We start from the raw sequence: 16,998 nt of genomic DNA, 5'->3' as shown, positions 1-16,998 counted from the left end.
GTCCCACAAATGTATAGCTTTCATCCCCATTCCCACCCAAATCCTCCCCCAAAATTGATGATCTATATAATATGGGACATGGACTTCAAATTGGAATATGGCAAGAAGGTGCCACACAGCAAAGAGTGGTGGCTACCTAGTTCTGTACCCTGGAACTTCCCAGACAAAAACAAACTTGTTAGAAGCATAACAGACGAACTAAATAGCACATGAAAAAATTACATCATGAGACAAAATGATATACCACTATTTTCTCCCCATGAAGTTCTCCCCACCCCCTTCATTTCAATTGTGCTGTAACTAGTGTGGGGAATATAGTTTTTGATGGGGAAAGAGAAGTAGGTACATGCTATATTCTGTGGGAAAGAGAAGTAGGTACATATGCTATATTCTGTGGGAAGGGGACCCCTTTGGTGGTAAGTGCCTCTCACTCTTTGAATCACCCATCTTTTGAATTGCTCTTTTCCAACTAACCAGAGAAGAGCTGACCAGTCTCCCTACACTCTCAGAAGACCCATGAGGATCACAGTAGGTTTTAGACAGGGGAGCATGGTGTAGGCTATATAGACCAGCTATATTTGAAGCCTTAGGGAGAAGGACTCTTCTTTCGGTCCCCAGTGTCAACATTCTGGGTCTTCTCATAAACAGATTAGTAAGGGTCTGGGGAAAGGCAGTCAAGATCTGGTTTGCCTCTTATCTAGACAAAATGAGTAGCAGCAGCTCACACACAGTCCTCCTGTTCCCTGGATGGAAGTCACATAGGAGTTTGGGGCCAAAGCTCAAGGAAGTTTCAATCACCTTCAGTTTCTTGCTCTCCCTACAGCCGCGTAGCACAGGGTTTCCAGCCTGGGTGAAGGAATGAAGCTTCAGGATCCCAGACTTCTCCAACTTATTCCGTCTGAGACATTACCAACAAGTACAATATCTACAACTTTGTTTACAATAGTTTGTATTACAAGCACAATATACAAGAGGAAGTTCTACATAGAAAGCATTTATTATTTGTATCTCCAGTACATCAGTATTTTAGGATTAGACATACATTTTTATTGAAATGAGGAAAAACTAAGTAACAGTTGCAACTAGATGAATTTGCAGAATTGAAAAGAAAATGGACAATTAATAAGCCTACTTGTGGTTTGAAGGTCAGATTCTGCATTGGTACAAATTAGGATTAAAGATTCTCCTTTTGCATGTGCATTAATTTTTCCTGATTAGCTCTTGAAAAACTTCTGAGACAACCCAACTTAATTCATGTATTAGATTAGTGATGGGGAAAGAATATATTGATTTGAATTGGACTTAACTGTGTTCAAGGATGTGGTCCTGGCGCAGGCAGGCTCTGCTTCTGAAAGTATCTCCATTTTACCCTTCCATAGGTTTATGTAAAGAATGTCTACTGATTGCTGGGCTTCTCCAGTGTGGCAGCGCCACTCCTATATGCTAAGAATTTATATACCAAGTGTATCTTGATCCAAGTTTTAACAACCATAGGTTCTGCTCTTATGTTACACATAATTCACCCTAAAACTCAGCAAAGATCGAGGACTGCTTTGTGGCCTAAATGTATCAGTGTTTTCCAACCTGAGAGTGTAGTCTTCAGGGACAAAGCACCTTTCTGTCTCTTCTATTACTGCTCTTCTCTCTTCTTGTTATGGCTGTTCCCGCCAACTTGCCTTTATTCTAATTTTCATATATCCTCATCCCTCCCCTCCCCCTTGTCAGTTTACTTTCCTAGAGAAATTAAAACTCTCAATACTTGTTATTGCTGGTAACGATAGACAGAGAAGACCTGTCACACGTTCTGAAGATGTGGAATGACAGAAGAGCAGCTCTTTGTAAATCCTCAAGGGGGTACTAAAGATGTTTGATTCTTTTTGCGACACATGATTGAAGCAAAGGCATTTATATCTTTTTCACAGTTCAGAACTAAATTACTTGACCTCTCTGGATCTGTTACCTCTTCCATAAAAGGAGGTAGGTCTATCACTAGTATCATATTAATTGACTGACTGGTTAATTCAAATATTTTGCTGATCCAAGTACTCTTAAGCTACTTCAGGTAAAGAAACCAAAGATCTACATATCTCAATCCCCTGATAACGATAGTAATAACCTGTGAATGAAAATATCTTTTAAAAATAGTCAATTAATAAAGCTCTACAAACAATAAATACTAACTACTGTTCTTGACTGTGGGTTTATATTCTCTAATCTTCCACAACTACGTTCCACCTACTTTCTACTTAAGAAGATCTTTTCTTATTTGCTTACAAAAGGGTTCACTATTTTACTAGGAAAAAAAATGACATAAAAAGTCACTGTAGGGCCGGCCCGGTGGCGCACTGCTGCAGCGCGCCACTTGGGAAGCACGGCGGCGCTCCCGCCGAGGGTTCGGATCCCACATACAGACCGGCCGCTCACTGGCTGAGCGAGGTGCGGGGGCAACACCGAGGGTTGCGATCCCGTGGCTGGTCCCGGTCCGGTACGGGCGCAACACTGAGGGTTGCAATCCGTTGCCGGTCACGAAAAAAGACAAAAAGGGGGAAAAAAAAAGAAAAGAAGAAAAGAAAACTTAGTGTTCTTTTAATATATGTGAATTAGAGAAACTTCCTCTTCTCAGTAAATACCCCTCACTCGTAATACATATCTCACAATACATGTATTAGTAAAATTAGGAACTATATAAATGAATGTGAAAACACTTTGCCCTCTCACTTTTAATATTTTCTGTGTGCCTACCTTTGCAAAGCATACACTATGGAAGGAATAGTATTGAGTGAGACAAGCATTAAGAGAAAATTAGTTCTTTATATACAGTACACTGGTTTAAACTTCTCATTTTAAATCTCAATTAAAATGACTGATTAAAATATGAGTTAATTTATTTTGATTTCTACTAGTTTTCACCTAGCATTTATGCATTTGATGGTAAAGTAGCTGTATCAACATCTTTTAGAAAACCATTTCTGTTATTTCCCTTAAAAGGCTGACAGGGTCCTAAGTCTCACCAGCCAAGGGGCTTCTGTGTGCATATGCATCCATTGTATATAGGTTACTCTAAGTCTATCTGAATTAGGGCAGTTCCCCTGGAAGCCAAAATTAACTCAGGAGACTATTTAAATAGATAAGTTCTAGGACAGCTATGTGACATAATTAGAAATAAAATGGCCTAAGATTATTATTTTATTAACCGTTGGACTAAAAACTAAAGACTTGTAATAATGCTTTGCTATAATTATGACAAATTCTTCAAAATGTTAAGTCTCCTCAGTATAATAATCTTAACCTTTTTGATTAATTTTCCATCCAGTGCCTATTAATTTATCCAGGAGACACATAAAACTATTTCTGTGAATACTACTAAAGGGACAAGCCATTAAAAATCATTTTGGTTACTAAATTTTCTTCAAGGACTTTGCTTGTTACTGGTTAGGATACAAAGCTTATCGTTCATTATCCTACACAAATAAAAACATCAATTAAATGCGAGAAATGAGAGAGAACAGGTCATTTATTTCAGAAACTACACCTTTTGTCACCAATTACAGGGACCAGATGACCCAAGGTGGGTGAGCCTGTGCAGAAATACAGCCTTCAAAAGATAATCACATTCACATTCTCAATTAATAGCACATGCAGGACCATTTAATTTCTTTAACACAAGACAATCATTTGCACGGTATCATAATAAATAAATATTTATGTAATAAGACACATATTATGAGAGAAGCAATTCTAAAAACAGTGTCTGTGGCTCACAAACACTAATCAGCTGGGAAATATTTTCCTAACTGAGGTATTCTTTCTAGGAAAAAAAAAAAGATCATTAAATTTCATTTCAAAGGTTAGAGTCCTTAAAAGCTGGAAAAATAAAAAAGGTGTAGAGAACAATTTTACTTTCTAATATTATTCTAAAAGATAAACAAAACTCCTTAGGATTATGTCAGGACTGGCCGGTTAGCTCACTTGGTTAGAGCCAGTGCTGGTAACACCAAGCACCAGGGTCAAGGGTTTGGATCCCCATACCGGCCAACTGCCAAAGAAAACAAAGATTATGTCAACATAATTCTTTGATGTATTTTTGTCTTTAAATTCCTAATATAAAAGTCATAAATATTAGATTTGAAACTTATGACATTTGATCAAAACTAACAGCACACAAAGAAATCTTTCTTTTTAATTATCAGTTATGTGAAACAAACAATAACTAAATACAAGGGCTTTTGAATTACAAAGCTTATAAAACAGCTCTACTATTACCAAAATCTCAAAGGCCAACACACTAGGAATTTTATTAAAAAGAAAGATGTTTCAAGCAGAACACCAACTTAAATCACATGAAACAACTTGGACAAGATTCTGATATAAAAATTGTAATTGAGATGAAGTTAAAGAATACTTGAATTCAGTCCAGTTAAGCCATAGTACCACTTAAAACCTATTTCCTTTTCTAAATGAAACAAAACTTATCTCAAAACTTCTAGGCATTTAAACAATCTGAATTTCCTTTATTTATTCATGAAATATAAAAATATCCTGACAGCAACACACAAGTGATAGAAAAGAAAAATCTGTGCTGGAAACCATTAGTACCTTCTTTATCACAAAATACATCAAATACATTAAGGCTTCCTAGAATTTTGGAACTTAGGGAGAACTGTTTCACTCAAAGACACACTGCAATGGAAGAAAAAAATCAGAATTTCTGCCTTTGATAGAAATTTCCATGAATTTCTTAATTAAAGAAAGTACATAGCTTTTCAGACCAAAACATCAGTGCCTTGACCATTTTAAATGCCTTATATCTTGTAAGAAATTGAAGCTAAGGTTTCATTACTCCAGTTATATGGTACTGTGCCATTCTTAAAAATCAAGTATTTTGAATTACTTTAAAAATTCTCTTTTCCTAGAGAACAATTATGATGGACATAAGGTAGTCTGTTGGCAAAGAATGAGAAATGTCAGAATCTGTCCAAGTGTAACAAGTATTAGAATAATGAGTTTCAAGAATTACAGCTGGATATAAGAAAATAATTTCTGGCCCCAAATTTACTACCATAATTAACCTTAAACAAATTCACAAAAAAGTCATAATTAATAAAATCTGTTCACTTTGTAGAAGTAACTCTAACATGATCATGGAATGGTTAAATCTTTGGGGCAGACACCCTACCTATACCATGGCAAGGGCCCCCAGTTATAAGGCTGGTGTACAACATCTACTTTAACAGATTCTGCAGCATGGCTGTTGCGTATGTGGGCCGAGCCTGTCTGCTCTCAATCGCATTCTGAAGGTACTGGATGCCTCCACAGCGTTCCCAGATTTCTTCAAACTGTCTTGGCAAGATCTCAGCACCTCGCTTTCGAGTCAGACCAGTCTCCTCGAGATTCAGCTCGCACATCTCCATATCGTCCTTACCTGTATACACGAGATGTCAGAAAATTACCATATCTCTCCTCAGAATCATTTCTTATCAACTTTATTCCTGAAATACATATCAATTCTCATAGATTTGGCAACTTTTTAAGACTTTATTTTCTCCCTCTAAGATGGAAATCTGCTTAATAAATTCACCAGAAACAAATTTGTCCCCCACCAAGGACCTTTCAAATTTATAAACACTGCAGTTGACCAAACATGTTATCAGGGTTAATAAAAATGCTACATTTCCTCAAGCCATTACAAATCAGTGGATATAATTAAACATCAATGAAAAGATTCTTAGGACAAAGATAAGTTTCTCTGTGCTCTACAAGGACATAATGAATCCAAGCAACTTCACATCATAAATCAGTTAATTTTCAATGAACTGGAAATGTGATTAACCACAAAACTCTATCCTTCAGTGCTGAAATTTGTGGAATTGTTACACTATATATTAGAATGTCTCATTCAGAGGGCTTATAATTTTTTTGGTTTTATAAATTTTTTTTCATGTGAGTCATACACACCAGCCACAAGAAGGATGGGTGGTTTGTCAGGATGGAGTTCCATTTGCCGGGCAATCCACGGTCCATCAAAATGGGCATACCACCAGCCTTTTTTCTTATTCTGAGGGTCTTTGTACTGGTCAGCAGGGCGGATGAATGGGATACGAAAGAAGCGCTGCTGTCGATTCATTTCGATCTCCTGCTGCCTGGCAGGAAGCTGAGCTGCTGGGTTCTGCTGGGCTATTACACAGAACAAGAAAAGTTACATCAGCAGCTCTAGGGAAAAGAAAACAGCCATTAATTCGAAAATGCACGAACAATTTTTTTAAAAAGAGAGGTTTCTGATAGTAAATTTAAAACAAAATGTAAATATTAATTGCCTACAAATAAATACAATTCAGAGTGTGATTTCTTATAACTGTCTTTCCCTAAAGATGTTCCTTGGCATTGCAAATGCAATACAGACACACACACCTCAACAACAATGACAACAACAAACCCCTAGCAGCTTCCCACAAATTACTGTATCAGTAACCTAAAATAAACTCATATGGCAGGAAAGGAAACTAGTGTTATTTATTAGGTTTATATTTGTCCTCCAAGAGTTCAAATGAACACTGCAGAATAAGTTTTATTGGACTATTTACAATAAAATAAACAGTAACTTCAAAAATCTGAAGGATATAGACATTTGTCAGTTTAATTACAATTTCCACTAAAAAGTGGAAGCCATAGAAAATTTTTCTCTTTTGCCAACTGATTTTGGGATTTAAAATGGCCAAGATAACACAAATATTAATAATATCTAAACAACCTCATGACAAAAAAACACCAAAAACCTATATCAGTAAGCATGAACTTTCCCTCAAAGATATTTACTTACTCTGAAATCGGATTTCTCTTGGAATAAAATCCACTGAAATAAGTGGAAAATGTATAACATTTGGTTCTCCTTGCCAACAGAAAAGAAAAATCCTGCTTTTCTGCTAGAACGGGGCATTGCACTCATATCAACCTTTTTTCCCTTGCTCAATTTTCATTACTGAACAATTAGGTTTTTATTTCACCTGCAAATGTAAACATTTCCCTGGGGCAATGACTTTACATCTTTAGCAGCATAATTTAGGTAAGTCTGTTTAATATGCTTTATACTCACAACTTTAAAAGTGGACCAACCATTTACTGCAGCTCAATTAATAATCTCACTATGAAAATCGAAGTATGTCAGTGAAAACTTATATAATATATATATATGATATAAAAGTCATGAACAGCTACGTGGCTTTTATAAGAATTTGAAAATACTAAAAGGATGAAAATATTCTTATTCTACTTTTTACACCAAGAAATATCAAAAGCTTTATAGCAGTTGAATTTATTTCTTTGTAAACCAGAGAAAGCAAAAGGCAGTTAGCAAAGCTATATATGCCTAGGAGAGAGAGAGAGAGGCCCAGTTTTGTTAGTGAAGCTGCACCACCTTTAAGCATATTAACAGAGATGTGTTTATTTATTCTTTTGTTCCTGTTCCCCAAAAGCTAGTTACAATTCAATGTTTCCATTTTAAGTTTTAAAAATTGCCTATTTTGTGGAAAATATACTAACTCAAAACTAAAACATTTTTAAAGGATTAAAAAAAAAACCTCCCTCCATATTACTGAATTAGAATTTAATGTCTACTTGATAGGAAATTTACTATGATACAGATAGTCATCCATTAAATACCTACTTTTTACTTTTAAAATAACAGTCTCCTGTAACTTATAAAATTAAGAAACCCAACACACAGTCTTTTATAGCTTTTCTACTAATGGGAGAACTGAAATTTTGTTGGGGGGAAGGCTGGAAACTAATATCTGGAAAAGTACAAAGATACATTAAAAGCTTGAAACGAATCTAAACAACTAGGTTTCTTTCACATCCAATTGTGTTATCTTCAAAAGTATGACATATGTTTCAATTTTAGCCCTATAAATCCTGAGAAACAGTTAAAAAAAAATCAGGCCCAACCAGTTGGCAAATAAATATGGCATTATATCCAAATCATTATTACTCAACTGATTCTAGAAGAAACTTAGAGCACACTAAGGTGACCCACAAAGATTTTAAACTATCATATAATGTGCATCATAGGAAGCTATATAAAAGAAAAAAAAAACAATAATCTCTTCTTCCCATTAGGAGGTATCATTATTAAACCTATGCATACTATCATATGAAACTCCAATCTCTTTGGACAGAAATACAGATACCATCACAGTGTTTGAAAATACGCGATTTGAAACCAGCACCTAAAAGTTAGTCTTTATTCTAAAAGATCAGCTACTACATTAAGATAGTTTTGCTACAATAAGAATTGTGTATACTCAGTTTAAAATGCTAGTTATTTTTTAAATGAAAGTAATTTGATAAAACAATAGATTTTGTTCTGCATATGTTTTAGAATGATCCAAATAAAAGCATCATCTCAAATTAAAATATACATTAATATAGATATAGCAACTTTAACATACTACAATTCCATTTAAAATTGTAGCAAAACAATGTTCAATAGAAGTTAGTACTTGATAAAGTATTTTAACCCATCTTCCAGTTAGCTCATGAGTTACCACCCATTGACTTACGTGAATTGTTCAAAAATGGTGCAAAATCTGTGAACAAATATTTTAGGTTGAAGAAAAGATAAAAATGCCAAAACTGTTAAATGAGCATTTTTGTAATTTATAAAACCTTCCCATCAATTGAGGTGGTGACTAACAATTATCCTATCCATAAGCCAAACATGAGTACTGTCAGAATTACCGACGTGTAGGTGCTGCTTTCTGATTCTTTTTTTTTTTTTAAGGATATTTTAATCCCTTAAGTTTTAGGAAATTCTGCTTGAGGCACATATGAAGAAAACCAAAATTTAAAAATTATACTTAATTTGTAGTTTGGGACAAAGTAATATCCAAACACAAGCCTAACACAATGACTTAACAGACATTATTAGTACCTTTTACACACCACTAGAATTTTCATAGAAAAAAGAATTAATAAATTCATCAGAAAATTTACCCATTAGAGTAGAAAAAAGCATCGCTACTCTTTCATATACTCAATATGTTTTAATTTCTTCAAATAGTGTAAATCTTAAGCTCATGCCATTTTCATTTACCATAAAACCAAAATCACTTTTTTAAACAATTAAATATTATAAATATTTACTGGGTAATTGCTCCAAAACTCATTTCTGAAAATCCCTTTCTGCAGTAAATGAGATGAGAGCATGCTCACCCAGTCCAGCACCAGGAAGAGGGTCCTCTCAAGCTCCTCCCTCACTCTTATAAGAATTTACCGTGATTTGTGAATGTACTGCTCTTGAAGTCAATCATATCAAGTTACATTTTTTAAATCACAAGTTGTCATTTTCTTTTCTCTAATTAATTCTAATCCTTCTAAATATTAGAGTACACAGCAGCTCCTTTTAAAGGTTGTTTAGCTACCCTATTAGGAAACTATGTAAGTATAAAATTTTTTCATCTGTGCCATTAAGCATCTTGGTGCTCTTCGGCTTTCCTTTGGCTACATTGCTGTTTCAGAATAAGTTTTACATGAGAAAAAAATAAAGAGAAAAGGAAGAAAGTATTTTTCAGAGCAGAAGTTACACTTCATCCTGAAAATGGCTCATAATCTGATTCTCTGAAGGCTAAATTTGTTCATATACCTGGATGAGACACTTTGGAAATTTTCCTAATCTACTCTTTCGTTCTCCCAAATAATATACTATGAACAGAATTAGTACTTGAATCAGCAAGGGGAGCCACATATTATTTGCACCTTTTTGGGCAACTGAATGAGAAAGGTATCAAAGTTCGGTTTTAAAATACAAGAAATACTTGTATATTCATTTAAAATATGTGTGCCAGATATTACAACATTAATTTCTTTTTGCTTTAAGAAATGCAATCATTCAGAAATATAAATCATGAAATACAATGTACTGAAAGTCTGTCAGGTTAATGTTAGAACATTAACAGCTTTAAAAAAAAAGCCCATTGCCATTTTTTATAAAACAAAAGTGGTAGGAAACTTAGTACACAGGCAGTGAACAGGTAATGGAACCATCCTGTCATCTTCAATTCACAGAAAAAAAAATCCTAAACTTGAGAAGAGAGTGGTGGTCACAACGTTTAGTGGGGCTTCCACCTGCCATTTCTTAGTTACAGGTGATCTCTCGCTGCCCTTCTGCAGGGTTATATTCTGACTGATAACACCCCATGAGCAATCACTAGCACTAACATCTCCTTTATTAATAACAATATTGTCTCACTCAATCTACTCTTTTCAACAACTTAGAAACACTAAAATTCCACCATTTAATTGACTGTATTCAAACATTGCTTTTATTTACTTGGAAGGTGGTGAGGAAAGCAAAATATAAACAAGAGCTCATTTTCTAAGTCACCCTGGGTCATGTACTGGCTAACCCAAGTGCTGTCAATATACCCCTTTAAAAAAAAGAAAAAGAAAAAAAAAAGAAAAACATTAAATCTGCTGTCACCTTGTCATTAACCAAAATTAAGCTAATAAATTGTGCCAGTTTAAAAGTAGCAAGTTGAACAAATGAAATTCCAATTATTGCTTTAAAGTATAACTCATATATCACAGATATTCTGTTAGTATTGAGCTTGTTCATGATTTTACTAGGTTTTATCTACCCTGCTGTATTTTCCAATTTCAAGTATACAACTTGGCCTTTTGTATGACAAAGAAACAAAATCCATTTTTAGGATCCCAGTCAAAAAATCAAATTCTGTCTAGGCAAAACTTTCGTCTCAACCAAGGTAATATCTCATACTCTTATATTTTCACAGTATTATAAAACAGTGTGTATAGTAAATATTCTTCTTTTTAAAACAAAGGAATTAGAGTGCTAATGGAGAACACACACAAAAAAAATTATTTCTTTTTCCAGGCAACAATCCTATTCTGGAAGGAACAGGAAGGTACTTAAGCCTATATATAAAAAAGATAACAATATTTGGGTATTTCAGAGAAATACTCCTAAAAACTGAGCTACAGTAAATTTAAAAATAAGAAAAAATTCTACAAACAAAAATTAAACATTACCCTTTTTAGCAAGTATATAAATACTCATTTTCCTACGTAAAACTCATTTCACATTTCAAGTAAAAGGTTCACTGTAATCTTCACATTTTCACATGTGATCTTGATGTATGTGTGTATATATATGTGGAAAAACTGTATTTACAACAGTGTTGCACAACCTCGTCAGTACAGACAAGAAATTTCTTACCTATAGAATTAATTTTAACAAGTTAATTCAATATATCTTAACAAATGACTTTAAAGACATATTCAATAGAAATAATGCTATAAAAGATGGGTTATCATTGTTATACCAGGTTCAACGAAACACAGTTCTACAGTAAGAGAAAATTTATACTGAACATTTTACCTAAATGTCTAATTTATAGTTACATGCATTTACACTGTAAACATCTACTTTGTAACATTCAAAAGTACAGATTTGTTTTTACCATAATCAGTAACAGACTTTGGAGCACGTTGCTCTGTTTCAGTATTTCTCTTCTTGTTCTTGGACTTCCAAGCATGATATACTTTTAGCCTCCTATGAAATTCTTCTCTGCAAGCTGCCAGCAGCTCAATATCTATGGATTGTATAAAAAGAGCCCCCCCCCAAAAAAAAGAAAGAAAGAAAGAAAAGTATTAACATCCTAATTTATTCATCTAACAATTATTTTGTGTCATAAAAATGAAAACTTTATTGTATATATTTAATAGTACAAAATAAAAAAATAAGCTAAGTATTCATAAAGAGGAGCATTTTATAATACTTTTATATTTACAGTGTACTTTCTTATACATTGCTACCATATATGACTTGCTCTACTCAAAAACCCTGAACTAGGGGCCGGCCCGGTGGCGCACTGGATAGTGCGCCGCTTGGGAAGCGCGGCGGCGCTCCCGCCCGAGGGTTCGGATCCCACATACGGACCGGTTCCCGCTCACTGGCTGAGCGAGGCGCGGGAGCAACACCGAGGGTTGCAATCCTGTTGCCGGTCCCTGGTCTGGTACGGGGGCAACACTGAGGGTTGCGATCCGTTGCCGGACACGGAAAAAGACAAAAGACAAAAAAAAAACAAAAAACCCTGAACTAATAAGGTCTTTCTTTCATATATAAAGAAATTAAATTGGAGAGGTTAAAGTCACCGGTCCAAGGACACAGACCTTGTCAGGAAAATAAAAAGTCATTGAGCTCAAATACAAGGTAGATTTACATGCAACATATTTTCTATAATTATGCACAAACACTCAGTGAGGAGGAAAAAAACAGTGAGGAATTCTGTACAATTATGACGCTTTCGTTCCTAGTCATAATGTCCTGAGTTCAAACACGGTGGTTTAAACAAGAACATAACTGTGGATCCTCTGGATATAGTGTTTTACTCTAATTGGTCTGCTGGAAGAAAAATAGCTTTAAAAAGAAAGAACTGCATTGCGATTTGTTACTTTGCCTTCACAGACCAAAAGATTCAGCTCATATAGGTATTTAACTACTATGAATAACATTAGAAAGGCCAGTCATCAATACACAGCCCATACCATAATTTATCTTTGCTCTTCCTATCTGACCAAGGCAAGAAATATGCAAAATGCATTTAATTTAATAATCATGTCTTTCTTTTAGCTTAGTGAATAAAGTAGGCCTTCATTTCAAGGGGAGAGTAACAGAGAGACTGGCTTAAGCTAATGTACACAATAACAACAACAAAATATATACATATATATCCCACCCCAATCTAGGTATTTATTTCATTACACATCACTATGGACCTTTCCTGTATTTCATTCTCTCTACACACTTACCACAAGAAGTATTGATGGTATCACGTAGTTCTGCATACTTCCATTTACTAAGATCATGTTTCTTGATACCAGCAGCTGCCTTGGTGGCTTGTACAGCAGGACCTCTGTAATTATCATATATTTTTACAAATTTAAACTAGAAACATGAATGAAACATTGACTGAAGTGGCAAGAAATGATGTGTGTAAGTTTGAGAACTGGAAACAACTGTTTGGAAAACATAATAATTACTGAATTTTTGACAGATGAGATTAAGAATGATGTTTGGGGAAAAAAAATGGCCAAGTAAATTAAAATTTTCCAGGATGCCACTTGATAGCCATATTAGGTTTTAAATCAGAACTTCTGATTCTAATATTCTACTACCATGGACTTCTTCCCAGACTTCAGTTTAAATGTTCTTATTGATGGATACATGAACATCTAAAGTTAAACAATATATTTGCATATATTCCTTAAAATAAAAAAAGGAATCCTCAACATGCTTGAAAGATTAATAGAATGGTTTATGAGCCTTTAGGCCACAAAGTAAAAATCACTTGCAGAGACTACTGAAAGCTACAGAGAGCCAAGCTCCACTCACACCTACTGGCTCAGAATCTCCTTGGGCATCTGGATGTTTATAGCATCCACAGGTGATTAGCCAAACTGCAACCCACTGCATTAGAGTCATTAAAGATAGGCTTAAAAACTGCTGGAGTCTAGAACCCCTCTAACTTTTTAGGCTTCGTTGTTGTAAGAACACTTAGAAAAGTTCTACAAGGGTACTTCAAAAAGTTCATGGAAAAACAGAATTAAAAGATAATGAAATCTTTCCATGAACTTTTTGAAGTACCCTCATTATAAGCAGACAAAAATCACACCCTCAGGGCCGGCCCGGTGGTGCACTGCTACAGTGCGCCGCTTGGGAGTGCGGCGGCGCTCCCGCCGAGGGTTCGGATCCCACATACGGACCGGCCGCTCACTGGCTGAGTGAGGTGCGGGCGCGACACCGAGGGTTGCGATCCGTTGCCGGTCACGAAAAAAGACAAAAAGGAAAAAAAAAAATCACACCCTCATATTTAGTGACATAATATGACAATTAGTAAATTACAGGAAGAGGTTTTCGGTCATGAGATAGATAACAGATTTCAAAAGGCACAAGTGTTGCACACGTTGCCCCACTTAGTAGGGAAAAAAATACATCTGTATGGGAAAAAAGGAAAGAAAATCTAAGGCACTCAATAAAATGGAATAAGTTCAGCTTTTCATAATAGTGCCACTTAAAGGCTTGAGACTTGTTTTCATGCACATAAGTTGAGATCATTAATCAGAAAATATGAGAACAATTTTTTTCTGTAACTATCAACGTTATTTTTCAGCAAAAGATTACACTTGCACATAGCAAACATTCATAGCAAGACTTTTAAGCTCAATGTAACAAAGGAAGAGTTTAAACATATCATTTCAAGACATGAAAAGAAGGTGGCACAAATATTAAAAGAACTAAACATTAAAGAATTAAAATATTGCTTCTGAGCTATCACACAAGGAAATTCTCCTTTATCATCTACTACTTGAAAAATATTTCCTCTTAAAGAGGGATGATCAGGGTATAATATCCTAAAATATTCTCTCATTATTTTGCATTTTGAAAGATAGCACTCTTGAAAGGAAGACACAGATACTTAATGAGATTGATTTTTTTAAATGATGCTAATTATTCTTTCAATATTAAGCTTAACAAAATAAATAAGGTACCTTTGCCTCTTTAAAAGGTCTGTTATGTATGCTGTCATTCTACAGAATAAAAAATAGCACACTTCACCCTACATACTTAAAATTTTTGACATAGTGATTGTTAGTTACGTATAAGACTGGCTAAAGAATAATCTGTAGCCATTTAGTCCTTCTTGTATTTTTATGGTTAAAATCTGTTTGTATTTTTCATAAGCTGTGTGACTGGCAATTTTCCATGCAGCCTTTTGTCCTTAATTGCTTTGCTTAAAAAGAGCCACTGTGGGGCCAGCCCCGTGGCTCACTCGGGAGAGTGTAGTGCTGGTAGCGCAGAGGCCACAGGTTCGGATCCTACATAGGGATGGCCGGTGCGATCACTGGCTGAGCATGGTGCGGACCACACTGTGCTGAGGGTTGCGATCCCCTTACTAGTCAAAAGAAAAAAAAGAGCCACTGTGTGTCAGCAAAGGTCTATTACCCTTAACAATAAATTATGCTTTAACATTTACTCTAATACTCTTATTTTCTACATCCGCAAACCACCATTCAATAAACTAACAAAAAAAGTTCTCTTTTTTTCCTAACTCTTCCAAGAGTCTCTTCTAAGTGGGCAGCTGAAAATTATTATGGGTGTTGTTGCTTTTTAAAGAGAATTTCCATAATGTACAGTTTTATAGATCGTCAGAATATACATAAGGCATTAAAATATATATGGTGTGTTTTGACACTAAAAAATAACAACATTAAACTTAAATTATTTCTTTAAAATATGGTTTTAATATTACTAACTTTCACTGATATTATGACAAACAAAACTCTACCTGCTAAAAAGCAGATTTGGCATCAGAAGCAGTACATGAATGCAATTAAATGCCCCTCCCCTAATCTCTGGAGTTAAAATAGTAAGATAAAGGTGTAATTTATTGATTATTTAAACTTGTTATAAAGACAATCACATAAGCAATACAGTAAGGTAGTAGCAAAACTAACTTGATTTTAAAAATATATTAATCTAACAGTTTTAGTTAACTTTAAACTTCAAAATTGACAATTAAAATGTTACTGATTCATATCCATTTACAAAGATAATGGACCAGATCCTGCCAGGAAGTTATATTCCTTGATGGCTCAATTTACATCAGTGGTTTTTAAACCGGGTGCTATGGTGCAGAGCCCCTCAGGAGCCATGTTCTTCCTCTACTTCCCCTCCAACTGGGCACAGTGGTTCCCAAACTAGGGGTAGCATAACCCCAGGGGGAAATGCAAAATATTGATTTTTGTCATGATAAGGGGCAGGATTCCCCTACTGAGGCTGAGTTGGTGAGGGCCAGTGATGAGCAGAACAGTATCACCAACAAGGAATTGTCCCATCCAAAATGCCGATGGTATCCCCATGGAGAAACACCAATTCAGAGGAACACTGCTTTCATTTTTTTCTCTGCTGCGGTAAGGTGAGGGGGAAGTGACATTTCTTGTACAGAAAACTTACATGGAAAGAGTGGGTTATTCATATAACAGGTTCTAGTCCAAATAATCAAAAGTAATTTAAAAAATGATTTTGAGGTGAACATTTATTTCCTCAATTACACTGCACTAACCTACTCAAAAATTCTGACATTTCATTGGCCATTTGTTCCCTATAAGAAAAATGATAATACAACATAGTTATATAAAAGACACACTATATAAATTACTTAAAATATAATTTAAAAGTATAATCTAAAAGTATAATTTAAAAATTGTATTTTCCAGGATTATTGATTTATTAACCATTCACAATTATTTTACTTTGTAAAAGTCTATGATATACTTTTCAACAAATCTAGCCATAAAAACACTGCAAAGTTTTTGTTTAAATCCAGTTAATGTTATTCAACCACATTTTTTTTTAATAGAAACTCTTAGATAAGATTTCATGAAAGCCATGCTTCTGTGGCATTTTTTATGTATAGAATACATATAGCATGTTGTAAATGCACACAGGAAACTTGGCAGGATTTAGTTTCTATACAAAGATATCTACACCAGTGTTGCTCAGTAAATATTAATTAGACAAGACATAATGATGGTAAACCAGGCAGATGTATTTTAGTGTTAGGGTTTAAATAAGAATCTGATGTATTCAAAGCTCTAAAATTCTAAATCAAAACATGCTTTAAAATAAATAAGTAAATATATATATAAGTTAAGTGAAAGATCTGAAGCATTCTGACCTTCCAAAGATAAATATTTCCCAAAGGCAAAACCTTTTTTTTCTTTTATTATCCAGAAGAGTGTAACTTTTCTCAATATTTGTTTAATTCTGTGGCATGAAATGGGAGTTTCATCATGTTCATCAACATTTTGTTAACGACATTATTTTATTTTCCTTCTTTGCTCTTTTCTTTCATAATTAATCATTTTCTTTTTTTTTTTTTTTTTTTTTTTTTTTTTTTTTTTTTTTTTTTTTTTTTTTTT

General features: G+C 34.5%; 1 protein-coding gene across 1 annotated transcript; it reads right to left on the bottom strand.

Annotated features, from left to right (window-relative positions):
• Positions 1-3,496: 3,496 nt before the first annotated feature.
• Positions 3,497-12,961, bottom strand: LOC103604193 (unconventional myosin-VI-like; the record flags this gene model as incomplete). The annotated part of the gene is made up of 5 exons (XM_008588774.1): positions 3,497-5,422; positions 5,956-6,174; positions 8,556-8,582; positions 11,475-11,606; positions 12,826-12,961. Coding segments are annotated over 5 exons (714 nt in total), but the record flags the coding sequence as incomplete, so codon positions are not given.
• Between the last annotated feature and the right edge of the window lie 4,037 nt (positions 12,962-16,998).

The sequence above is a fragment of the Galeopterus variegatus genome, unplaced genomic scaffold, assembly GCF_000696425.1.
Source record: "Galeopterus variegatus unplaced genomic scaffold, G_variegatus-3.0.2 Scaffold5027, whole genome shotgun sequence".
In the NCBI taxonomy this organism is placed as follows: Eukaryota; Metazoa; Chordata; class Mammalia; order Dermoptera; family Cynocephalidae; genus Galeopterus; species Galeopterus variegatus.
Note: the sequence above shows the minus strand (reverse complement) of the source record. Positions and strands in the feature narration are given on the sequence as shown.